Source organism: Acanthochromis polyacanthus, chromosome 19, assembly GCF_021347895.1.
Source record: "Acanthochromis polyacanthus isolate Apoly-LR-REF ecotype Palm Island chromosome 19, KAUST_Apoly_ChrSc, whole genome shotgun sequence".
NCBI classification, from domain to species: Eukaryota; Metazoa; Chordata; class Actinopteri; family Pomacentridae; genus Acanthochromis; species Acanthochromis polyacanthus.
The window spans coordinates 13,046,359-13,072,623 of record NC_067131.1 but is presented as its reverse complement, the minus strand read 5'-3'; the positions used below and the strand labels follow the sequence as shown (position 1 = coordinate 13,072,623).

Below are 26,265 nucleotides of genomic sequence, written 5' to 3'. Positions count from 1 at the left end.
TTTTATTACAATTAGTTAAGACCCACTCACTCACTCAGCTGATCTCCGTTTCATTAATTTCGTGACTTCTAGCATCAGTTGCTGAGTCACTTTAAAAGGGCAAATATCTGTTACTGTGTTGCCTCTCAGGCATATTTTGTGTTTCTGTGTTATATTGCTTTAAAATGAATGGATAAATATGTGATTTAGTTCACAATGGCAGTAAAAACATAAAAATGTTGACTTAGAGGATTTTATTTTGAAAGTCGCGCTGTTAACGACATCACTTCCTGTTAGATCGTCGGGTCTTTTCCTGTTTCATGTGATCGCTGTTTGCTCAGAGAATACGGCAGAGACGCTATGCATACGCTAATGAGTTAGCCATCTCCTATAACACGTTGTCCAGGCAACGCCGTAAGTTCATATGGAATGATTAAGTTGTTAAAAAGCATAAATAGTAAGATTTAGTTTAAAAAATGACATTATTTGTGTTAGAAAACCACATTAGTGGCATGTAATCTGCATGTTTAGAAACAGTGTGACAATGATCATTTCTGTTGCTAGTGCCTGTATAGTGACACCAGGTCACAGTTGAAGTTGTCATACGTGTAACATGTACAATACGTGTACATATTAATTATGTATTTTGTATGTTTTTTGCCACAGTTTTCACCTCGTATTATTGAAGATTTGGGAGTAAACGGTCAGCGCCACCACGACTCTGTCTTCATTGACCGAAGTTTAGCTTGGTGTTTAATCAGAGTTTTTACACTTTGCTGAGAACACTACAGTTACTATACTTAATACTTACACTACAGTTCAAAACTTTGAGGTCACTTAGAAATGCCATTATTTTTGAAAGAAAATCTGTTTTTTTTTTCAGTGAAAGTGGCATTAAATTAACCATAAATACAGTCCAGACATTGCTAATGTGGTAAATGACTATTCTCGCTGCAAACGTCTGATTTTTAATGGAATATCTCCATAGGGGTACAGAGGAACATTTGCAGCAACCATCACTCCTGTGTACTAATGCTACATTGTGTTAACTAATGGTGTTGAAAGGCTCATTGATGATTAGAAAACTCTTGTGCAGTTATGTTAGCACATAAAGTACGAGTTTTCATGGAAAATATTGTCTTGTTTTAAAAAAAAGCCTAATTAAATTGACCACAGTTCAACATTAAAAAGCAATAAAAGGATAAAACTTCCAAGAGGACAGAACAATTTTTCGAGACAGTATATACATTTTAGTGAATTAACTTGAAAATTATGTAATTATTAGGTTAAAATCTTAGCTTTTCTGGACTATTTCAAGCTCCTAGCAACACTTTCACATTTAAACAGCTTAATATACATTTGTAATTCAATTTGGGTGGAAAAAGTCACCTTTTTTGCAACAAATGCTAATAAAGGTGTAGATTTCTCTAATAGCAAGTAGTTTTTGTTGCCTTACATTAACTAATTGCTAATACAGGACAGCATGTACACCAGTAGGCTACTACTAGTAATATTTGCAAAGACAAACGAGTATTGCATTTTATTTGGAGCAAAAACAACTGATTTAGCACATAGTATTAACAAAATGTGCAGAATTTACACATTTACAACTTCCTAAAGAAGACAGTGACCCAAACTTTTTTGTGCTTTTCAGAAAAATCTAATATTTCCCTAATAACTAAAAATCCAACACCTCCCCTCCAGGATTAATTTGGAGTTCTGACTTCTCCAAATTAATCCTCAGTCGTCTCTCAAATCAAAGCAAAGTTTTGCTTGTGCAAAGAATCACTCGAACAAAGCAGAGTCTGGGAATAGGCGGAAACAGTTTAGCTTTTAAGCAGGTGCATAAACAAGTTACACTGGTATAAGTTTCTGAGCAGCCAGTTTCAACCAGCTGCTTGCAGGATCAACTTGTTATATTTTCATGGTCAAATTTAGTTCATGGAAATTTACACTGGGTTAGATTAGTTTACAGTCACATGGTTATACAGTAGTTTGAAATCATAAAGAGCATCTAATCATAAGGTTTATAGAATTTTACAACAGTAGGGTGCAGTCCAGTTACGCTCCATCTTAACAGCTGCGGAATACTTCCTGTAGTAACTTCCTGTAGTGACTTCCGTGAATGGACGCTGTTGTTTTCACAAATCTAGCCCATCTCCAGTCTGCAGCTTCGAGCAGCTCTGATCACTGCTCTGTCCGTCCGCAGCCCCGGAGTCTATTGATGACACTGACCGCCTCCTGAAACCTGATCCCGGGGACGACGCGCTGCCATGGACGAGTGAGGCTGAACCCGCATAGAGCAGACTTCCTGCAGAATCTGATCCAGTTTCATTTTCAATCAAGCCAGAGAGCAAATTTATGTTTAGGTTGACGTTCGTATGTTTGTTATATTTTGAATCACTGGTTTATATTTCACAGATCAACTCAGACCCAGAGTGACTAACAGGAAGGATCGTTTTTTTGTTTGTTTGGTTTGGAACGAGACTTCGCCTCCACTGGCAGCGTTGTTTTTCTGTTTGTTTTGCAGACTCATCCTAATGTAACACGTGGGTGCACAGAGAAGGCAAGAATTAATAAAAAGAGGAAAGCTCTTTAAACACACGCAGCCAAATGTGCTGAAACTGTAGACTTTTTCACCAAAACGTGCTCGCGGTTTGAAACAACAAATGAGGATGATGAAAGTAGTTACCCTCGATAGAAAGTGTGTCCCTTGCCGCGGGAGCACGCATGCGTTCGGAAGGGTGGAGTTATAATCCTGTGTTTATATATCAGCTTATCAGTTCATTAATAAAAAAAAACTTGGATTGTTACGATCATGCTTTGATTGGTTATGTAGCACGTGACATTTCTGTCTAAATAAATGCTTTTGCTATACATGGCGTGTTGCCCAGTTAATAGTATTCATCACGCTGCCTAACAATATCTTTTCCTTCTCCTTTTTGTAATAAAGTGTTATGTTGCTATGCGATCACCCTGTTAACTAAACGTAGGCTCAATACCCTCTGGGTGGGAACTAGATTCAAACGCGCTTTAATTCAATCTTTTGATCAATCTGTCCAACTTCTGATACAGTAAAATCAACACCACTGTGAGCATTTTATCACACTGCCAGACTCAATTCCACCAGGGTATCTTCAGATATTGGCGTTTTTGTTTTTGTTTGGGGTTTTTTTTTAATTCCCCCTCTGTTGATCATCAGAACTTCATAGCATTTATTCAGATTCTCAACACAGACAAATGACGATACAGGAGAATCTACCAGAACATGTTATGAGGGGGATACACATTATTTCAGGCTGAGTGTCTGTGTCTACCAGAAAATGTATCCCCCCTCTATATTACTCAAGTGATGTCCTAACATCACATGGTTTATTCTGCAGATATTTGTGATCATGCACAACCACACTTGTGAATTAGGACTAGTTTCATTAATCACAGCTAAAGTTATAGAGGGATACAAATTATTTCAGCCTCATTGTCTGCGTCTGCCAGGGTGGGCGTCTCAGTCTGCTGCTTAAAGACCCCACAGTGCCATGCAGTGGGTGAGAGGGATCGTCCGTGATGGATGTGAGCTTTGCCAACATCCTCCTCCATGTCCATCTTTTTTTGTCATTTTGTGTCTTGTTCTTGTCATTTTGCATCTCAGTTTTGTAATATTTTTTGTCTTTTTTGTCTGACTTTTGTCGTTTAGATCATAAAATAAATAAAAGTAAAATACTATATCGTTCAGTTCCAGGTACCTGTTCCTTTGTAGAAACACTGGGATCTGTAAGTTGAAATGTGTAAATGATAAATTGATGATTGCTTCAATGTGAATATTTTCAGAATTAACTTTTTTGCACTAAAACAAAGGAAGCATTTGGAGTTGTGGTTATTTATAGGTCATTATGCTCTGATTTTCCTGGTCTGGCCCTCTTGGGATGAAATTGGCTGAATGTGGACCCTGAGCTAAAATGAGTTTGACACCCCTGATCTAAGTGGACCCTGCAAGAGTGCAACAGAGCACCAACAGTGTGTTTGTCGCTGCAGATCTGCCACAGTGGAGCACTATAAGGCCGCCATGCTGCTGAGTGGCGTTGGAGATGCTCTGGGCTACAGGAACCAGCTGTGGGAGTTCAATGATTCTGGGCCAGAGATTCAAAAGGTAAGTGTCGGAGCAACAGAGAAAAAAGAAGCGACACAACGGCAAAACGGAGCCCTGCTGAGCCAAAGATGAAGAGTTTTACTTTGCTAGTATTTCATCTGTAAGAGCAGGTTTCTGAGCTGAAAGTATTGTGTTTTTGGATGATAATGTTGTTTGTGACAAAGCTGCATGGTATTGTATTAAAGCTGACATTGTGACAAATACATAAATAGCATTATAATTTGTGGTAGGAGACAAAACAGGATTATTCACCTCATGACTTGAACAAATGAAGTGTATTCATCACTTCACAATGATGAGGTGATTTTTTTTAGAGCGCATTTGCAAAGAAAATGAAAAATAATTGGGGAAAATGCTTTAAAAAAACTTTTTTTAAAGGCTTTTCACATTCATTTTTCATATGATTTGATATGCACCAGTGAAGGCATCCAAAATCTTTTTATTTTACTTTGGATTGCATTCAGATCTGGCTTTGGACTCGTCACACAGAGCTTCTTTGTACTGATTTAAATGGTCAGACTGATTTGTTGTTGCCTCATGTCATTTGCTGCTGACTTCTGGCCAAAATCATCCTTTATGTTGCCGAAATAATTCTATTCTACTGATATTATGTTTCTTTGTGGATATATATCTGTCTTGTTATTAAAGTTAAAAGAAAGAAGATCCAAGAACCTTAAAATGCTGTTACATGAGACAGATTTCTCTTACATCAGTTGTGAAAAATGAGAACAGTGTGACCTTTCTTTTTGTATAAAGCTGCGAAAAAAGTTGTGATTTATTTTGCCTTACGAAACAATATACTGTGCTGCTCTCGTGTTTGTTTTCAAGTTCTTGAGTGACTTCTAAAGGAGTTTCTAACTGTGTCCAAAATGCCATTTTCGTCCCCTCTTCCATGCAGGAGCTGAAGAAGCTCGGTGGTCTGAAGAAGATCAAAGTTGAGCTCCCCAACTGGCCGGTGAGCGACGACACGGTTCTGCATCTGGCAACGGCTGAAGGACTGGCGACTGGTGAGGTCAACAGGACACTGAACCCGTTGCTTCCTCCAGTTTCTGTCTGCATTTTGCTCATTTTGTTTAAGATGAGGAGCTGATTCGATTTATGTAACACACCCTCCTCCTCTTTAAGAGCTCAAGTGAAGGTTAAATCTAATTTCCAGCCTTGCTTTGATTTGCTGCTCTATTAAGACTCTGCACAAGTGCGAGGAACATGGCAGACATTCAACGTGACCTTTGCTGCGATCAGATAAACAACGAGCCTCGCTAACAGATCAGTTACATTTTTAAAGTCTGTTTTGAACAAGTTGTCATCTCCATCACAGGAAAGGGAGGAGAGGATCTCCTGCATGAGGTGGCAGCTCGGTACGTGGAGGGGATGAAGGACATGGTGGGGAGGGCACCAGGGGCTTCCACCATCCGGGGTGAGTCTTTATTTAAAGCCTCCTGTTGTCCTCATTTACAGGCACCCCAAAAAATCGCTTCCCCAAATTTCTATAAATTTGCAAAACCTTCAGGAAGAAAATTCCAATAATTCCTTGAATGTTTCCCTTCAATTTTTTATTTTTTTTTAAAGAACTATCCCCCAAATTTGGCAAGAAAATTCTCATAAATATTTTCAAAAAATGAGTAAAAATCTTAAAAATATCTAAAGTGATTACATACATATCAGTAAAACTTCTAATATTTTCTTTCAGAATATTCACAAAAAATCAACCAAAATCCAGCAAAATTTGCTGGTTTTTGGTTGATTTTTTTTGTGTGAATGTTCTTAAGAAACATTTTTACCATTTCTTTTTTTCCACCAAAAAATGTTCAAAGATTTGCCAAAAATGTTGAAAATGTGGACATCAGAAGTTTCACTGTGGAAATTTTTTTCCCCCCACATTTTCAAACTTTAGAACAGGTCATTTTGACCCGCAGGACGGCATGAGGTTTCAAATCACATCATGTCTGTTGGTAAAAATGGCTAAAGTGTCTCATTTTCTCTTTCAGGAGTTTCCCAGCTGAAGCCTGGACAGGAGGGAGGCTACAGAGTGAAATATAACCCCCATGGAGCCGGCTGTGGTGCAGCCATGAGGTCCATGTGCATCGGCCTGAGGTAGATCTACATAATAACTCTGTCTAATCTCTATGCATGCCAGTTTTTATGATTCTTTTGTGGATAAAAGTGTTACTTTCCTGAGCAGATGCGCGGCATCTTAATGATGAACTGAGTTGTGCTGAAGCCTCTTTTTTGAAAGAGTTTGGAGTTTTGTGAACTTACTGCAGTTTTAGGATGAGTTCAGAAAAGTAAGTTAGAAGTTAAACTGAACACTGTCTTCATATCATCACTTCATATTTCTAAATGTTTCCAGAGAGTCAAAGCAAGTTGCTGTCGTGACTCATTTACATTCTTCTCCTCAGGGTTTGGGCTTTGTTTGTGGCGTGCTGAATGTTCTCAGGAAGAGGAAATCTGTTTTATTTATGTTGCACATTTCAACAGAAGAACTCAGTGTGCTAAACATTGGACTCCCATCCTTCCAAAGACAGTCTGATCACAGTTATGGCACTTCTGAGATCATCCAGCAGCAGCCGGCACTGTTTGGTTTCTCAGACTAAATCAATCCTGGATCTCCTACAAGGTTTTTCAAGTCACCAAGAATTGACCTCATGTTACCAACACGACCTTTAAATTTAAACGTCTCCCGTGGAGTTTTTGTCCTCTAGTAGCGCTGTGTGAGGGGTTTGTCTATGAGAGCGTTCCTGTTTTGTTGATCTCGTGTATGAGAGGTCAAATAGGTGATAATTATTATTCCACTGATCTACAAGGTGTAGTCATGATAATAATGTTGTATCTACTCCTCCGAACCACAAACATAAAGTCCTGTAAGCACCTCTATGGAATCAGCACCACCATGACTAGAAGGAGAGAGAACTCAGAAATTCCTTCTGACACTGTTATGATGCAGTAGTTTGAAAAAAAGATAGAAAAAATTTATTTATTTCATTATTTGTTATACAAAAAAACTGCAATCAATATGTACATATTTTTTCTAAGTGTCCACTGTTGTTACCAATACTGGTCATAAGTTAACTTTACATACTTAAGATGTTTTCCTTATATTGTCCTACATTTCTAATTGATTTTCATACTTGTTCTATGGAATCACAGGAGTGCCATAAAAAAAGATAAATCTGTTTTGATATAAGTACATAAATACATAAGTTGAAAAAAACTGGCTTGTTTGATGCACTCGGCCACGAAGGTGATGGGTAAAATTGACTCCAATCCTTGCAGTTGATTTATGAACAAACTATTCTCAGGCAAGCACAGAGGCTCGTGACTGAGCCGTCACATATCCTTTACTCAGAATACGAGCTGCTGCCCTCAGGCAGACGATATGGAGTCCCCCACTGCAAACTACACCGTTTTAAGAATTAATTTGTTCCAACCTCTAATATCCAAGCCTCATTAGAATATTAGCAAAGTGTCCTCCTCAGGAAATGCTGATAAGGACGTAAATATTTTATCCACACCAGGTACCCGAAGCCTGACCAGCTGCAGTCGCTGGTGGCGGTTGCCGTGGAGACGAGCAGGATGACCCACCCTCACCCGACTGGTTTCCTGGGAGGCGTGGCGTCGGCCCTCTTCGCCTCGTACGCCGTCCAGCGCAGGCCGATCACGACTTGGGGTCTGGGCCTGATCAACGAGGCCTGTCCAATAGCAAAGAGCTTCGTCCAGAGTCAAGGCTACGCAGTGGAGGAGACGGAGAGGGACTGGAGCTACTTCTGTGACAAGTGGCAGTGGTAAGAGCTGCTGAAATCAAGGCTTTGTTGGGCTGTCGTGCTGCGCTATGATTCAGGCCTGCAGCATCAGCAGCTCCTATTAACCTATTTCAGTCCCAAAGTTAACAGATGATGACATGACATCGTAGTGAAATGTCATCGGGTTGTTGCAGTTCAGAAGCACAGACCTCGTTCTTATTCAAAACTGCAGCTTCCCACAAAATATTGATCGATTACTTAATCTCCCACCAAACTCACGAGCAAATTTGTATTCTACTGGCATCTTAGTGCACCTGGTGACTGTAGGATGTTGGTAGAAAAAGAAATGCTTTGTGCACTGCTGTCAGCATCATGTAATGTGTGCTGGTAAGAAGACGTATAAAGATACTATAACCCTAGTAGTAATTATTGTTGACAGAGAAAGAAGAGTTTGACATTTTAGAAAAAAAAGGTTTACTGGCTTTCTGATTTAGATTTAGATGCTGGGGTTAAACCATTGTTAGGGCAGCATTGTACTTTCCACAAAGGTCCACATGACATAACTCTCCACACAGACCCCGATGCATGATCGAGATCAAATCTTAGAGTATCGCACACAACTACAACCCTGCACTAATACTGTCTGGAAGTTATTAGCTACCACACAAGTCTCTCTCATGGTAGCCCGTTGCTAGTCAAACCCCCACAACACTCATTGCCGCAAAAACACCAAAAACTAGCTCAACAATCCACAAACAACACAAATGATTTAACAGGCACAAAACAGTTTGGATATGAACATTAGCGTACAGCAAACAAGCACATCAGAAACCAACCAGCTAGCGTGTTAGCATGAAACTTTGAGATTTTGTTGCCTTTGGACAGAGCAAAGCTAGCTGTTTGTTTCAAGTGTTTATGCTAAGCTAAGCTAACTGGTGTTTCATATTGAGTACACACAAAGTGGATATTCCATTCCATGCATGTAGAAAGTTTTTCTTTCTGTTCTGGTAGAAATCCTCTCACCTCCGTCCACAGGTACCTGGATCTGCGGGGCCTCTCTAACGGGGTCGGCCCTGTGATCTGGCCCTCTTCCTACGGCCCTGCTGAGCGAGACGAAGCCTACAAGAGCTTCAGTTGGTCGGGTTGGGGGGGAAGCAGCGGCCACGACGCTCCAATGATCGCGCTGGACGCCCTGCTGGGAGCAGGTCCAGACTGGGAGGAGCTGATGAGCAGAGGAGCTTTCCATGGAGGTCAGAGGTCACAAAAAAATGTCTCTCTGGTACACCAAGCTGTTGGGAAAATGCTGCGTTAACTGTAATCCCAGAAGACCTTCAACTAAAATATGTCTTAGGATCATAAGTAAATCTTCAGCCTTATGATGTGCTCAATGTGTCTTTGAAGTGCGATAAGTATTTTATTTTTGCTTTTTATCACCTATCAATAGACATGTAGTTCAGTTAACTAAAGAAACAGAAGAGTAAATAAGTGCAAAAGGTGCATTTTCTATTGCTTTAGACTTTAAATTTACCAAGTAGGAGATCAGGTCGATGGGTGCGTTAACATTTTTCCTCATCAAGAGATCAGAAATTCAGAGTTCCCAGTGTTAACAGTAGAGCTGTTGTCTTTGTCTTCTGAATTACACGGATAGTCGCAAAAATTTCATTTCATTTCAGGAAATTCTAAACCTCATAACCTCCTGTTGTCCTTATTTGCGGGCACCAAAAAATATTATTTCCTTGTCTGAAAAAAACAAAAAATCAGCAAAAAATTCTCCAAATTTCTGAAAATTGAAGAAGAAAATTCCAATAACTCCTTAAAAAATTCCCTTAAAAGTTTTATTTTAATAAAATCCCCAAAATTTGGCAAGAAAATTATTGTAAATATTTTCCAAAAATGAGTAAAAATCTTCCAAAAGGATTACATATATATATCAATAAAACTTCTATTTTCTTTAAGAACTTTTACATAAAAATCAACAAAAATCCAGTGAAATTTGCTGTATTTTGATTGATTTTTTTGTGAATGTTCTTAAGAAACATTTTTAATATTTTTTTTTTCCACCAAAAAATGTTGAAAATGTGGACATCAGAAGTTTCACTGTGAAAATAGATATTTTTTTCCACATTTTCACACTTTAATACGGCTCAATTTGATCTGCAGGACGACACTAGGGTTAAACCTATTTAGAGTTTTCTTGTAAAATTCAACTCAAAACAAGATAATTTCAAGATTGTTTGACTTAACAAGGTATTTAAGATGCATTGTCTTAAAACATCTTGCTGAAATGTCACTTGTTAAGTGAATTTTTCTTAAATCAAGTGAGATGAGACATTTTGACTCAAAATAAGACAAATAGATTTGCTAAGATTTTGAGTTTTTGCAGTGTTTGATCATCTGTTCATTAGTCAATGAACCTAAAGTCGTTGGCCAATCATCACTTTCACGTGACACTCACTTGTTTATAGTTGTTACAGCCACTGTTAAAATGGCTACAAAGATAAAAGTCAGTGATGCTTTATCCTGTTCTCTCTCTTTGATCCTGTCCAGGCGACAGCGACAGCACTGCCGTGATCGCCTGCTGCTGCTGGGGTCTCCTCTACGGCACAAAGGGGGTCCCTGAACGCAACTACTCCAATCTGGAGTTCCGGGACCGACTGGAGCGCAGCGGCGAGCAGCTGTACGCTCTGTCACACTGAGATGGCTGCCACAGCCTGCTGCACTGTGCCGAGAAGCATGGAGGTATGGGATCCCAGAATGAAAAACAGGGGTGAGACTGGCAGAAAAACAGCTACATAATGGACCATTGTGATATTATAACCTGCAATTATAATAAATGACTTCTCTTTGGGAATGAACAGCATGGCTCAACCTGAAGACAGAACAAAAATAAAACATTAAATATAAAATCTTTATCTGTTTCTGTACGTTCTGTGAAAATTTGAGGTTATTTCAATAAGAATTGCCAAAATTATTGGCCTGCGAAATGATGTCAGATTTTTTGGGACACCCAGTATGTGTATATATAACTTTGGATGTGTGTACATCAATGCATTATCACTTTCTTTCATAAGAGAGATTATATAAGGTTCACTTCACATTCTACTTAGACTTCGTCTTCTCCGTCTCATGATCCTCCGTCTGACGAGTGCACAGAATGCCTGTCTCCTTGAAGGAGAGCATATTTTGATAGATAATTCTAGATATCATGGCTCTGAGATGTAGAAAGATACATGAGGTGAACAGACAGAATAGAATCAATAGAATTATCACTGGGTAGCCAATTTCATTAGGACCTGAATCCACAGTCCCGATGTAAACCGATTCCACAAGTCCCGGCCATTTTCTCCATGAGAACCTCTCCTTTTCATCTGTTCTATAAGTTCAGATAATCGTGTCAGGTAGGTAGAGGTAGCTGCATCGACCACATACCCAGACCATGTTGGTAGGATGGCTCCAACCGAAATCTGAAGGGGCATATACTGTCACCTTTGTGCCATTCAGATAAAATGCAGTCAGATTAACCCTCATGTTGTCCTGCGGGTCATTTTCAAACAGTTTAAAGTTTGAAAATGTGGAAAACATATATATATATATATATATATATATATATATATATATTCACAGTGAAACTTCTGATGTTCACATTTTCAACATTTTTGGGAAATCTTTCAACATTTTTTGGTGGAAAAAAGAAATGTTAAAAATGTTTCTTTAAGAACATTCACAAAAAAAATCAACCAAAATCCAGCGAATTTCGCTGGATTTTTGTTGATTTTTATGTAAAAGTTCTTAAAGAAAATATTAGAAGTTTTGCTGATATATATATATGTAATCACTTTAGATATTTATAATATTTCTTTGGAAAATGTTTACTCATTTTTTGGAAAATATTTACAAGAATATTTTTGCCAAATTTGGGGGATTTTTTTTTTTTTAAAAATAAAACTTTTAAGGGAAACCTAAGTAATTACCAAAATCCAACGAAATTCGCTGGATTTTGGTTGATTTTTTTGGTAAATGTTCTTAAACATTTTTAACATTTCTTTTTTCCCCACCAAAAAGTGTTCCAAAATTTCTCAAAAATGTTCATTGTGAAAATATTTTTTCTCCACATTTTCGAACTTTAAAAGGGCGAGGTTTTGGTTTGACCTGCAGGACGATTAAAGATGTTTGATTACCTTGGAACTGTACTGACAATAACCAAAATATTAATGCATTTTATTGAAACTATTTAATTTTTAAGCAGGCACATAAACAAGTTACCTTGGTATTATCATTTTCTAAGCAGTGAGTTTCAACCAGCTGCTTGCAGGATCAACTGGTTATGTTTTCATGATCAAAGTTAAATCATGGAAATTTACTGGGTGCATTGGGTTAGATGAGTTTACAGTCACACAGTTATACAGTACTTTGAAATCATAAAGAGCATTTAATCATAAGATTTTAATCATTTTGTAACAGGAGGGTGCATGTATTTAAATGGTTTCTGAGAACCAGTGAGGACTCAGCTCTTCGGCATTTGTCCAGTTACGCTCCACCATCTTAACAGCTGCGGAACATGCGCCTCGACTCGGTTTGCGTCTTTTTTTAGCCGCACACTTCCAACGGAGTTCAGCCTGCAGTAACTTCCTGCAGTAAGTTCAGTGAATGGACGCTGCTGTTTGCACAACTTCTAACTGATCTCCAGTCTGCAGCTTCGAGCAGCTCTGATCACTGTTCTGTCCGTCCGCAGCCCCGGAGTCTACTGATGACACTGACCGCCTCCTGAAGCCTGATCCCGGGGACGACGCGCTGCCATGGACCGGTGAGGCTGAACCCGCATAGAGCAAAGACTTCCTGCGGGATCTGATCCAGTTTCATTTTAAATCAAGCCAGAGAGCAAATTTATGTTTAGGTTGACGTTCATATGTTTGATATATTTTGAATCGCTGGTTTATATTTCACAGATCAAACTACAAATGTGCATTAAAATATTCTCTGAGGAGCGAGGTTGTCAAACATGCGGCCAGCGGGCCAAAACCATAGACTGTATATATAGTGGACGTATCATCTGGCTCCAGAATTGAAGCCAACCCGGAAGTGTCAAAAACTTGCAATATCACGCCGTCCGCTAGGGTTGGCTCCAAAAAGCTTTTTCTCCATAGACCCCAATTCATTTTTGGAAAAAATAAAATTTGATAAACTGATTTTCTACAGCTCAGGATTTTTTTCCTGTTAGTTTTCATGGTCAAAATGAGAGATCAGGTGGCCGATCTTAAAATAAATCAATACTGAATTTTAAATAAATCGTTAAAGTTGGCGGAGCCAGGGGGCGTGGCTATACTTGATAGACAGCAACAGAAGCCTCTGCGGTAAAATGTGGGCGGGATAAGAGAGTCCTCAGCCAATCCTGCCCTTAGTTGCTCTCTGGTCCAGTCTGTTTGATGACGCTTTTTATGTCACTGCCTCCAAAAAATCCAAAACGGCGACCAAAAAGTAGCAAAATCCGGGCTTCATTTTCTCGGCGTTGAAACCAACGGGTGACGTCACGGTTAGTTTACGCCTGGCCAAAACCGCTCTTGAGATTGCTGATGTCTGAGATCAAATTGGGCTGAATGTGGCCCCTGAACTAAAATCAGTGTGACTCCCCTGCTCTAGAGACAGTTTTTTATATAGTTATGCATGCAATTAGGCTAAACCTATCTTTAGATTTATAGTGAATTTTTATTTTGCTGGATTTCTTTTAGCTGAAAATGAGATAAACAAGTGCAAAAAGACAATAGAACATGGTGTTAGAGATGTTAATGATACACTTTTAGCAATTTCTGTCTTTTTTTTTCTCAATTTCACTAAAAAAAAGCAAGGTCCTAAATTATTCATACCTTTTGACTGTTTCAGAGTTTTGAGAAATGCAGCTCTCTCTACCAGTCCAAATGATAATTTCCACCCTCTTCCAGCAGTCTAATGAGCTATAAACTGACAATAGCTGATGCAGTAGTTCTTTAGTCAATTGAAAACCACCGCCAAAATGAAACGCTCAGTGAATCTGCTATTAGGTCCATCACTGGGACAGATTTGTGCATTGTGGCTGCTCACAAAACAGAAAAAGGCCATAAAGCCATATCGAAGAGTTTTACAAGTGCTGGTGGCCACGGAGCAGAATCAGAAAGTACATGGAGTTCCCCACTGTGAAGAACCTCAGAGATAATGAAAAGAAGCTGAGAGAAGCTGCAGCTCTGGCAAGAATGGCATCGTGAGAGAGGCTATAACACATCCGAGCATTAGCACCGAGGCCACCCTAATGAATCTGAGACAGACATCTCAAAGCAGGCACTCCAGCAGACACATAAAGCTGGTCGCCATGGATACAGTCTTCACTTCGCCAAGACAGACACACAAAAGCTCACCTGGACAAAGAACAAAGTTTTTCATCATCGGTTTTGTGGTCAGATGAGACGAAAATGTAGCTGTTTGAACAGGGTGATGTGGCTTTCATTCGGGAAAGAAAGGAGAAACATCCCCACATCCAAGCATGGGGCTTTGAGGTCGTTTTTCTCTGGATGGGCCAGAAAAGTTTGTCAAAATGAAGAGCATCGTGATTAAGATTCTGGAGGAAAACATGAGGAGGTCTGCAGAAAAATTTGGCCTTTAGCTGCATTTCACTTTAATCCTACTAAGAATCTGTGGAGGGAACTGAAGCCCAGAGTGACGTCAGAAAATCCTCATGACCTGGAGATAATCGCTAGAAAGAGTGGAACAAAATCCCCCAGCGGAGATGTGCAGGAGGATTGTTTGCAATTATAATTGTTTTGATTGTTGTGGTGGCAATTAAAGGTGTTCCCATTGATTACGCAGAATGAATCATTTTGGACATGACATTTACAAATGTGAGAAAAACATTGAAATAGTCACAGTTCATCATTAGAATGTCCAACAAAATGTCTTTTTCACTTGTTTGTGTCGTTTCTAGCCAGAAGAAACCTGCTGCTAAAAGAAAAGATCACTATAAGTCAAACTCTGGCATAAGTGTGAATAGTTTGGAATTAACTTTATGTTTAAAGTGCTGCATGTCACACTTTGCATAGATATATAGATAGATAGATACTTTATTAATCCCAAGGGAAATTTACACACTGGAAAAAATGCCCCTCTCGAAACAAGAAAAAAAACTAATTTCAAGGAACTTTTATTTTGAAATAAGTGAAAAAATCTGCCAATAGAGCAAGTGAAAAATTACTTGGTAAGATTTCTTGAAATAAGATATGATGTTTAGAATATTGAGATCTTAAAAGTAGCTTATTTTAAGCTATATTTTATTAGGATTGTCAAGCTTAGGTGCACTAATTGCTTAGGTGCAAACATTTTTAAAATGTCTTTTTTCCACCAAAAAATGTCCAAACATTTCCCAAAAATGTTGAAAATGTGGGCATCAGAAGTTTCACTGTGGAAATGCATTTTTTGTTCACTTTTCAAACTTTAAAATGGGTCAATTTTGACTCGCAGGATGCAGGCGTAAACTAACCATGACGTCACCTGTTGGTTTCAACGGCGAGAAAATGAAGCCCGGATTTTGCTACTTCCTGGTCGCCGTTTTGGATTTTTTGGAGCCAGTGACGTAAAAAGCGTCATCAAACAGACTGGACCGGAGAGCAACTAGGGGCAGGATTGGCTGAGGACTCTCTTATCCCGCCCACGTTTTACCGCAGAGGCTTCTGTTGCTGTCTATTAAGTATAGCCACGCCCCCTGGCTCCGCCAACTTTAACGATTTATTTAAAATTCAGTATTGATTTATTTTAAGATCGGCCACCTGATCTCTCATTTTGACCATGAAAACTAACGGGAAAAAAATCCTGAGCTGTAGAACATCAGTCTATCAAATTTTATTTTTTCCAAAAATAAATTGGGGTCTATGGAGCAAAAGCTTTTTGGAGCCAACCCTAGCGGACGGCGTGATATTGCAAGTTTTTGACACTTCCGGGTTGGCTTCAATTCTGGAGCCAGATGCTACGTCCACTATATATACAGTCTATGGCAGGACGACACGAGGGAAGATATTTAAGATGCATTGTCTTACAACCAGTCCCTCCATCTTGCTGAAATGTCACTTGTTAAGTGAATTTATTTTAAATCAAGTGGGATGAGAGATTTTGACTAAAAATAAGACAAATAGACTTTTTGCAGTGCAGGGGATCTACAGTTCTACAATTCTGCAATTTCATTTAGTAGACGCTTTTTTCCAAAGCGATGTACATCTGAGAGTAGCTACAACACAAGCAAAGATCTAGTCAGGGGAAAACAACCTGGATAAGAGCCATAAATCAAGTTGAAGTGTGATAATAGGACCGTGGTGTCTACAGACAGTGCAGATGTAATGGGATGTTTTATTTTTATTTATTTTTTTGCAGTCTGTCATGTGCAAAGGTGTTCAGTGCAGAGCTGGGTTTTTAGTCTTTTCTTAAAGACTAAGAGACTCTGCAGATCGAACAGAGTTTGCTATCGACCGGCTCTTTTGTGGTGGTTGTATCAGGAGCCTTTTGTGGCCGAGCATAGAGAGCGGGAGGAGTGTAGACCTGAATGAGAGAGTTCAGGTAGGAGGGAGCTGTTTTCATTTTAGATTTGAATGCAAGAAGAGAGCCTGTACCAGGAGCTGTGCTGCATGGTCATACAGGAGGAGTCCGTTTTGATCATAAAGTAAAATACTATATTGTTCAATTCCAGAAACCTGTGACTGAATGTTTGTAGAAACACTGGGATCTGTAAGTTGTAATGTGTAAATGGTGAACTGATACTGAAATTGAACTCATTTTTCTAAAGAAATTTCAAGCTCATCATAATGTTTTGTGAAAGATGATTTCTTAAATGTGAATATTTTCAGAATGAACTTTTTTTCACTAACACAAAGGAAACATTTGAAGTTGTGGTTATTTATAGGTCATTATGCTCTGATTTTCCTGGTCTGGCCCACTTGGGATGAAATTGGCTGAATGTGGACCCTGAGCTAAAATGAGTTTGACACCCCTGATCTAAGTGGACCCTGCAGAGTGCAACAGAGCACCAACAGTGTGTTTGTCGCTGCAGATCTGCCACAGTGGAGCACTATAAGGCCGCCATGCTGCTGAGCGGCGCTGGAGATGCTCTGGGCTACAGGAACCAGCTGTGGGAGTACAATTCGTCTGGACCAGCAATTCACAAAGTAAGTGTTGGAGCAACAGAGAAAAAGAAGCGACACAACAGCAAAACGGAGCCCTGAATGAAACTCTGAATACATGGAATGAAACTCTGAATACATGGAATGGTTATTTGGTTGCCCCAAGTTTCATTCCATATATTCGTAGTTTAATTCCATATATTCAGACTTTCATCATATATATTCAGACTTTCATTCCATATATTCAGAGTTTCATTCCATATATTCTGACTTTTTTTCCTGCCAAGCCCCAGAAGGGACACGGCAGTATGGCGAAATGACAATGAAGGACACGCCCGGACGAGAGTTTTATTGAGTTTTATTTTTGAAATCGGCCTAAAATACAAAGACATTCAAGCAGTGCGATGCACAGCGAGTCTGCCATGTAGACCAGTGATCCTGATCCTGTTAAGTTTTTGCTGTTAGCCTACTATGAATACGCCACCGACAACAGTCCCACATCAATATTATGAATGTTATGCCAGCTAACATGGTCCGGGCACCGGATCAGTGATTAGATTAGAAAATCTATCATACTATCTATAACATGATGCAGGATTTGTCTTTCAGGATCTTAACTCCGACTTCTTTAACCCATCCACAGACAAAGAAATTGTATGAATCCATGCTTTTCCAAGCCTTCATTTGTTTAGCAGTGCAAAAGCTTGTTTGTAGCACCAGATATTTTGAGATATCAGGGAACTGAAGTGGCAGATATTTTTCCAACTCGTAGGTCAAATCCTTCGTGGATAATGCATACGGATCTATGTCATCACAAAATTTGAGTTTTTCGATGTATCGAGTTTGAGAATTAGAATCTAAAGCACGAAAATACTCCGAAAAAGAGTCGCGTTTTCCTTGCTCTGCGGCAGCCATTTTGGTTGGCCTGACCACCACTTAATTAACCGGAAGTTAATGCCACCGATAAAGTCACGTTTGCAAGCCACCTATTGTGGGCTGACTGATTTACTGATTATCAGCATTTTATTTTTTACTGATTTACGGTAATAAATCCATTTTAAAATGACGCTACTTTGGCTCTGAACCTTTATCTAGCTGTGGTCGCTCCGTCTTCTGGACTGATTTGATTGGTTATCTGTCACAAATAAAACTCCTTTAACTTAACATCTGTAAACAACAAAAACATATCAACAAATTTTTCTGTTAGAGTTTGTGTTCTTCTAAGTTTAATTCAAATATTTTTAACACTTTCCTTTAGTGCAAATGAATATCTACTCTAGATGTCTCACTAATAATCATTGTCAGCCTTAAAAACCCACAAAAACCCCTCTCTACTCGACCACACTTAGTACAGTCTGGTTCCCCCTTCTATAAATCTGCTTGGAATCTTCCACTTCCTGTTTGTCAAAGTGGCCTTCTACCTGGACAGGTTTTGTTGGAGCTCATGCAACAAACATTTTGGGTACCTGCACTTTAATATGGATGGATGACACTGAATTAGAGTCTGTTTTAATAAGACTGAGTTCAGATGTGTACCTCTGTTATTAAATAGGAATTTATTTCTCAGAATTCACAGAGAATAGTCTGACATGTTTGCTAGGTTAGCGTCCCGCATGTTCTTTGGCTCAGCTAAAGCTAACTCTCTCCAACTTCTGGATCTCTTGAGTTGCTTGTTGTTCAAATATCTTGCTAGAGGTGCTGAAGCTCAGAAAGTCTGAGATGTTTGTTCAAAATAAGTTCATTCTCAAGTCTGATCTGAACTGTCCTCCTATGTTTGAACTTTCCCTAAACTTAGGAGTTAATGACAGAGCAGCACATCCAGACTCAGTCTCATTTATGTAGAGGTTAAATTTCAGTATCATTCATTGATGTTAAAGTGCAGTTTTTCAAATGTTTGTTGCACATGCTCCCGACCAAACCTGTCCAGGTGGAAGACTATGTGAAGAGAAGTTCCAGAGGATGAATATCACACATTTACGTTGAAAATAAATGTCCTTTTATTAGACATTGTCATGCAAACATTGGATTTCCCTTTAATGAAGTTCAAATCTTTGTTGATTTCTAAATGTTTTCTGACACTCGGCCCCAAAGATTAAAACCTTCTACGGATCACAAGCCGCAACACTTCACACGTTATCAACTATCTTTCTGAGTAAACTAAGATAAAAAGTGAAAAACTGCCCGATTCCTGCATCGTGAATATAAATCTTTTTGGTTTTTATGACAGTAAACTGAATATATTTGGGTTTAACATTTTATAAACCAAAACAAGAAATGGATTACTGGAGAAAACAATCAGCAGATTAATGGACAAAGACTAAAATAACTTTCTCCACTAAAACTAATAAACATGAAATAGTCAAATAGAAGGAACAGTTTTAAATACTGCAGTCCCACGCCGACAAGAAAACGTTTGTCAACAAAAACTAAATCTGCTGGTAGATTCCATTAAAGTCCTAATAAATGATAAAGTGTGATACTAAAGGTTTGTGGTGCTAAAAATCTCAACGTAAAGATATCAAGTTGAACATCTAGATGGAGGCCAATAAAAGTTGACCTCCCTTCATTTCTCTGGAGCCGACTCCATGGATTTTAGGGGTGCTGGTTAAAGACCTGGGGCCTCATTTATAAAACATTGCGTAGGATCCATACTAAAGTTTGAAAATACGAAATGGGCGTATGCCCTTCGCCCCTGATTTATAAAACTGTGCGTAAGCACAGCTGCAAGCAATTTCTTGATAAATCAGACACCAGCTGGAAGATTGCACAGGTGGATCCACCTCACATTCCGCCCACAACACACCCACATTTTACCATGAATGGTCAATGCAAAGTAACTCATGAATGTATCTGTATATAAATAAGCTGCTGATCCACGGCATTTCACTCAGCGCCAGCTTTTCACTGCTGTGCGTCAGGATGAATGAATCATGTGTGACCCAGGCCACCCTGCCACTAAATTTGTTATGCTCATGTCCGATGTACAAATAATTTGTAAACTGATTGAATGTACATTTTTTCGGTTCACATAGACAAATTCATTTTCACTCGGGAGTTGTGGTGTGAAGCATGTGTGCCTGCGTGCCTGTACAGGGCTGATTAATGGTTGGACGCTCATCCCATTCGGCCGCATATGGATAAATAAACAAAATTCTTTACTTTTTTTTTGCCTTTTTACTGTGATAGTTGCAGTGAAGAGTGACAGGAAATGGGGAGAAGAGTAGGGGGAAGACATGCATAAAAGTGCCGCGGGCAGGAATCGAAGCCGGGCTACTGCGTTGGAGACCACCCCTGCAAATGGGTCTTCTTCTTTTCCCGATGAGCCATACGGGCACCAGGTGATCAGTAAACAAAATTATTTAATAGAGACCACCGCACCGGCCCCAGATGTGGACCGGCCCTTCGGTCAAACGACCGAATGAAATAACGTTCAATCCGCCCCTGTTGATATATGAACATAGTTCTGCGAATACAGTCGTCGGCCGAATGACGCACTATATGAACATCTACAACAATGAGGGTTTATGATTATCCGGCTCTACAAGTCTAATATGTGATAACAATAAAGGTTTGAGATCAATCTGGTTTCAATTCGCCACTTCATCCTCCGGCACTGCCGTTCTCTCTGTCTCCAAAATGTGCTTAAGCAAGCATCAAAGTTGGCGCACCGGTGCGCACATTCTCACACCAAGTTTGTTTTAGAAATCACAACGTACACAGCGTACACCACTTTCTACGCAAAGTTTGGGATTTACGCCCTGTTTTGTGCGTAAGGAAGCATCAAGAATCAAGGTAGGTGCACCGGTGCGCACATTCTCACGCCAAGTTTGTTTTTATAAATCACAACCTTTGCGTAGAAAGTGGCGTACGCCACTTTCTAGCCCTGTTTTGTGCGTACGCAAGCTTTATAAATGAGGCCCCTGCTCTTCTAGTCACTGTTAAAAGTCACTCCATCCTCGCCGACTTCAACACCTCTTCAAGACATCTTGTTCTGCCTCTGACCTGGTGGAAACTCGAGAAACTCGGGAAACCCGTCGAGACTCAGATTTTCGAAAAACTTGTCGGGCAGGGGAAGGTGTGGTGGGCGGTGGGGGAGTAGAGGGGGCAGCGGGGGGGAGGTGGTGGGGTAGAGGGGGGAGGCCGCCACCCACCTCCCCGCCTACTCTCTGCCCTGACTCCACCTTGACTCCACCCAGACTCTGCTTTGGCTCCACCCATGTGGTCATTTGGAAACTACGATGTCAAAGGGACGACGAATTTATTTCTTTTTGTCTGATCTGTAGCTCAATGAGTTAAGGATATGCCTATAGAGCTGTAGGTCACTGGTTCAAGACCTAGACCTGCTTACTTTTTTTGAAAAATATAGACAAAGAAAGAGAAAAATGCTGGTGGTGGGACTCAATCCTGCTACCTTCCACTTGGTAGTCTCTCCTCTTATCCTCCTGAGCTACTCACTCAGATACTAATTCTTCTTTTTTTGCGCATTTATCATCGATTTTTTGTCGTTTTCGAGTTGTTTTTTTTAACTTGCGTCTCGTCTCGACCGTTTTTCTCAGGAGGTTGGACTTCAGCCTTTGTGCTGGAGGGTTGAACCCTCAGTTTCAAGACTTTCCAAAGCCTTGAGACCTCCCGAGTCCTCAGGACCTGAGCTTTCACACAGTCTGAGGGCTGAAATTTTCTAAGTCCCACAGTAGTTCTCTGTTAGATTTAACTTTCAGACAGTCCAAGGACTGATATCTTCTAAGTTCCTGAGTAGTTCACTGTTAGTTTTAACCTTTTGACAGTCTGAGGACTGAAGTTTTCAAAGTTTCTCAGTATTTTTCTGTTAGTTTGAACTTTGTGGTTAACAGAAGCCTTAAAACTTGTGACCATGAGTCTTGATTTCACATTTAGACCATCCATCTGAGTTCTTCTCAGACCTTCACCTGTGGGTTCTTTAGAAATCCTGAACAAACTTTGATTCACTTCACTGAACAGTAAAGTTTGTGGAGATCAGAAGGAAATATTAGTTTGATTCATGCCTTCAACTACGAGTAGACTTTATCTGGAAAGCAGTTTTCTGAAATTAGCTCTTAGTAAATCTGTCTACAATCAATCTAAGATCATAGAAAGAGGAAATGTTTGAAAAAACAACTTGAGGTTTTCATTTCAGACGAGAAAACGCTTTAAGACCTTTATCTGTTTTTGCTCTTTTTGATCGTTTTGTTGTCTCTTCTGTTTAATTTGATCTTCTAAAGTTGAACTGGTGTCTTTTAAAATGTTTTGTCTTTAGTTTGATTCTTCTTAAATGTTTAGTTTTGCTCTTTTCTCACCTTTTAATCTTTTCTAATATCTGATTTGATTTTGAAATGTTTTGTCTTTTTAATGTTTGTTGTTTTTTCAAATGTTTTATCGGCTTGTTTGAAAAAACTTTTTCCTTTTCTTTTCCAATGTTTAATTTTTAGATTAAATCTTTAAGTTTTTTCTTTTTAAATATTTTACCACCTTTTAATTTTCTTTTTAAATGCTTCATTGTATTTTCTGTTTAATTCCTATTTAAAGTTTTGTCTTTAATATTTAATTTTCTAATTACATTTAATTATATGTTTTGTCTTTTTAAAGGTTTAACCCTTTAAGCTTCAGTCAATTCCAGCCATTTTCAGTACAAAAAAAATCGCTAATATTCTATTTTTAAATAAAAAAATTACGAAAAATACAGGGAATATTGGACGCGCATCGCAAGGTGCATTTCCTTGAAAACGACCGATTTGGGGATTTTATACCGACTTCAGGACATGTTTTGGACAAAATAGTTTACTGGCTTGTGTCATCTGATGTAAAAGGTTGGATTATGGCCGTTTTTTGTGGAATCTTTTTTTGTGTGTGTAATAATGAACCCGGAAATGTGAGTCGCGCTGTGTGCGTTGAAGCCGTGTATAGAGAACAGATGGATGAATATTCATTTTTGTCGGACAAATGTGTTTTTCTCACCCGCTGTGGTAATCACATCTGAAAGTGGCTTATACCGGCGGATTCATGAGAATCTAAGCTTTCCATCGGCGTATAGTGTTTGTATAATCGCGTTTGCAGCCGTCAGACATTCTTGAAATTCCTATGCAAATTAGTAGGTGTACCGCCGGCGGGACACTGAAGCGCACTGGTTTAATTATCCAATTTAATGTTTATATATATATATATATATATATATTAAATTTTAATATTCTTGTTTTATTGTATTTAAATGTTTAATTATGTTTAAAGATGAAAAATGTTGTTTAATACTATAATTACATGTTTCATATCTTCTGTTTAATTTTCTAATTAAATATTTTGTCTGTTTAATATAGTTTAATTGTATTTAATGTTTCATTTTCTTTTTAAAAGTTTAATTGTATTAAAAGTTTTTTCCTTTGATTTAATTGCTTTTTTAAATATAGTTTATTCATTTAATCTTTTTTTGTCAAGATTTTAACCTCAACCTTAAAAATGAAACAAACCCTTAAATCACAATAAAAAAATACTTCTGTTGTCACAATCATGAGTTAGTCAATTATTCAGTTTATCAATTCAACTTTATTTGTTTAGCACCTTTCACACAGATGACAAAGCTAAACAAGCAAAGAGAGAAAAAACTATGCTAAAACTATGATAAAAACTCAAAAACATTAAAAAAAGATTGAACAAGGTAATAAAACATGCGTCCAGGGGATGGAGGGAGTTTATTGAAGTCTTTGGGCTCACACGGTAAATCATGTAAAATAGAAACTTGATATTCAGATATAAGGAAACTGCGGAGCGACAGAAGAACCAACAATATCTCCTGTTTTCTCCTTTAATGAGTCAACACTTCTGGTGCTTTCAGACCAAAGAACTACTGACTCTTCACAACCTGCTCAAACTCTTCATACAGGACCTCACCACACGGGTCAAGAAGGTTTCCTTCTCATTTCTACTCTGAAGCTCACCTTCTCCTGCTCAAACTGCTGACAAATGTTTCTGCTGCTCTAAAGTCTGGTCTCCAGAACTTCCTAAAAACTCTTAAAGTCTCTTCTGCTGCAGGTTGTTTTGTAGAACTGTTCCAGAAAACCTCACTAAACCACATGGAGGGACCTCAAGATAGTCGTCCAAATGAAACCATACAAAAATCAAACTAGAACAACTCAAACAATAAAGTCTCCTGCAGCCTACCAGAGAACCTCTTTAAACAGAGAATCAGGACAGGAACTCTTACCTTCTGGACAACCAACGCTGGTTCACAAACAAGAATACAGAATGTGTCTGACCAAAAACCTGTAAAGACTCACTACAGCCAAGATAAAGACACAACCCAGCTGCACCAAATCCACTAATCACTGCACACATTAGCACCATGTGCTAACTGTGGCTAAAGAACCACATTTACCAAGACAACTATCCAGTACAAAGCCCTAAAACACACCAAGAAACACATTAAAGTTGGTTTTACTGCTGGAAGCTGCAAGCCAACGCCTAACAAACAAACAGAAGCAACCCAGCTTAGTGAAGTGAAGCAGAGGAAATGTTTGACTGCAGACATAAAGCAGGAAGACACTGAGCTGCTCAGGTGTTCCTGATAACACCAAGCAGCCACCTGGACAGCCAATAGGAACACAGCTTACTGGAAGTCCAGAGGGCTGGCTTAGTGAAGTAAATTTAGTTTAAAGTTGAAGCAGAAAGTTAACAAAGAAAGTTGAAAACCACCTTCTGATACCTGAAATCTCTGAGTTTTCACACAAAATGCCTGAACATGTCAAACTGGTTTCATAGTAGAACCATCACTGTAAAAACGTCATAGTATGGTGTGTTGCTCAAAAAACATTACAACCAGCTGTCTAGAGTAACCAAGCAGCGACACAAAAACAGGACAAACGCTGGTTTCCAGGGGGTTAGGCGGCTATTTATTTGAAAGAGTAAGTTTACAACAACACAACATGTGAACAGAAAAATCACAAAGTCTGTCTTTAGTTCAGCTGAAAATATTAGTTTTTGTCTTTTTGACCAAACTTTTCAGGAAGTAGATGAATAATTAAAGTTTTTTGTAAATTCTTTTACCTTTTATTTAACTTCACCTGTTTTGTATTGTACTCTTGCTCCTAATAAACAGACATTTGTGATGAGAGATGCAAATTTTGTCTATAATCTACAGAGACTTTGTTCAGTGTTCAGCGCACACCTCTGTTACACACAGTTTGACAGATAATCAGTTGTGCTTTTCAAGCAGATTTTAGTCTGGAACATATCAGCAACATGTGTTGTTCTTTTACTGTCACACCAAGCTAGATATATAAACTGCACTACTGCAGCAGATAAATTATTGAAGTGTGCTTACATGACATGTCTACATGCACTACTCACAGTTATTCAACTTTTGGGTGAAATTTATGGAAACTGTAAAAAGTTCATGCTGTAGTGATATTATGTCATTAAAGTAGGACATTTAAGTAGAAACATGCAATTGTGATTTCCTCATCTCAAAAAATGTATTGAAACAAAAGCTAACAACAGCGGAGGGTATATCACAGTAAAAGTGTCTCATGACAGTTTGGACAGAACAGCAGCCTTCTGCTGAAATCCAGTACAATTGTGTCCCACCAGTGGCGTGATCGTGGATGTGTCCACAAAACAGCTGACCTCTGCCTCGTAATTAGCCTTAAGACCAGCAAAAAAGATAAACAGATATTATCATCAACACATAGCATGTGTTTAACCACTACGCAGTGGATATAAACGTAGTTGAAGCTAAGTAGCTAAGCTAACGCTAACACGTTCAGTGTTCAGAATCAAAACATCTCTAAAAAATTACCTGTCTTCTCAAACGTAGTCGCCGTTGCCTGTGACAACGATGAAAACAGATAGCTAATCACAGCAGAGCTCATCTAAAGAGAAAACGTCCAACAAGATTCCTGTTTTTTTTCGCCATGTCCCTTCCGGGGCTCCTTAGGAAAGAAAGTCCGGATATATGGAATGAAACTCTGAATATATGGAATGAAAATCTGAATATATGGAATGAAAATCTGAATATATATATAATGGTTATTTGGTTTCCCCAAGTTTAATTCCATGTATGTATTTGGAAAGAATTCATCACTTCACAATGATGAGGTGATTTTTTTAGAGCACATCTGCAAAGAAAATGAACAATAACTGTGAAAAATGCTTTAGAATTTCTTTTTTTTTAAGGCTTTTCACATTCATTTTTCATATGATTTGATATGCACCAGTGAAGGCATCCAAAATCTTTTTATTTTACTTTGGATTGCATTCAGAATTGGCT

General features: G+C 38.8%; 2 protein-coding genes across 8 annotated transcripts in view; both read left to right on the top strand.

Annotated features, from left to right (window-relative positions):
- The first annotated feature begins 326 nt into the window (after positions 1 to 326).
- On the top strand, positions 327 to 10,776 carry LOC110968258 (ADP-ribosylhydrolase ARH1). Of its 3 annotated transcripts, none has more exons than XM_051939480.1 (9): positions 327 to 393; positions 2,189 to 2,260; positions 4,012 to 4,126; positions 5,025 to 5,133; positions 5,445 to 5,543; positions 6,115 to 6,220; positions 7,642 to 7,908; positions 8,902 to 9,116; positions 10,414 to 10,776. In XM_051939480.1, the coding sequence occupies exons 2-9, from the start codon at positions 2,253 to 2,255 to the stop codon at positions 10,560 to 10,562; spliced, it is 1,068 nt and encodes a 355-aa protein (XP_051795440.1). In that variant the 5' UTR covers positions 327 to 393; positions 2,189 to 2,252; the 3' UTR covers positions 10,563 to 10,776. The 3 variants fall into 3 exon arrangements, with proteins under 3 accessions (XP_051795440.1, XP_051795439.1, XP_051795441.1); XM_051939479.1 differs by lacking the exon at positions 327 to 393 and adding an exon at positions 646 to 682; XM_051939481.1 differs by lacking the exons at positions 327 to 393; positions 2,189 to 2,260 and adding an exon at positions 2,326 to 2,348.
- Positions 327 to 26,265, top strand: part of LOC110968257 (ADP-ribosylhydrolase ARH1-like) — a 32,684-nt gene continuing 6,745 nt past the window's right edge. Inside the window, exons 1-4 of one of the 5 annotated variants that reach the window (XM_051939485.1) lie at positions 361 to 393; positions 646 to 682; positions 2,189 to 2,260; positions 16,925 to 17,039. In XM_051939485.1, the coding sequence (XP_051795445.1) occupies positions 2,253 to 2,260; positions 16,925 to 17,039 (123 nt within the window). In that variant the 5' untranslated portion in view covers positions 361 to 393; positions 646 to 682; positions 2,189 to 2,252. Of the gene's footprint in view, positions 394 to 645; positions 683 to 2,188; positions 2,349 to 10,586; positions 10,606 to 12,338; positions 12,501 to 12,598; positions 12,671 to 16,924; positions 17,040 to 26,265 lie in introns of those variants that run through there. The other 4 variants (XM_051939486.1, XM_051939487.1, XM_051939483.1 and 1 more) reach the window with 4 other exon arrangements.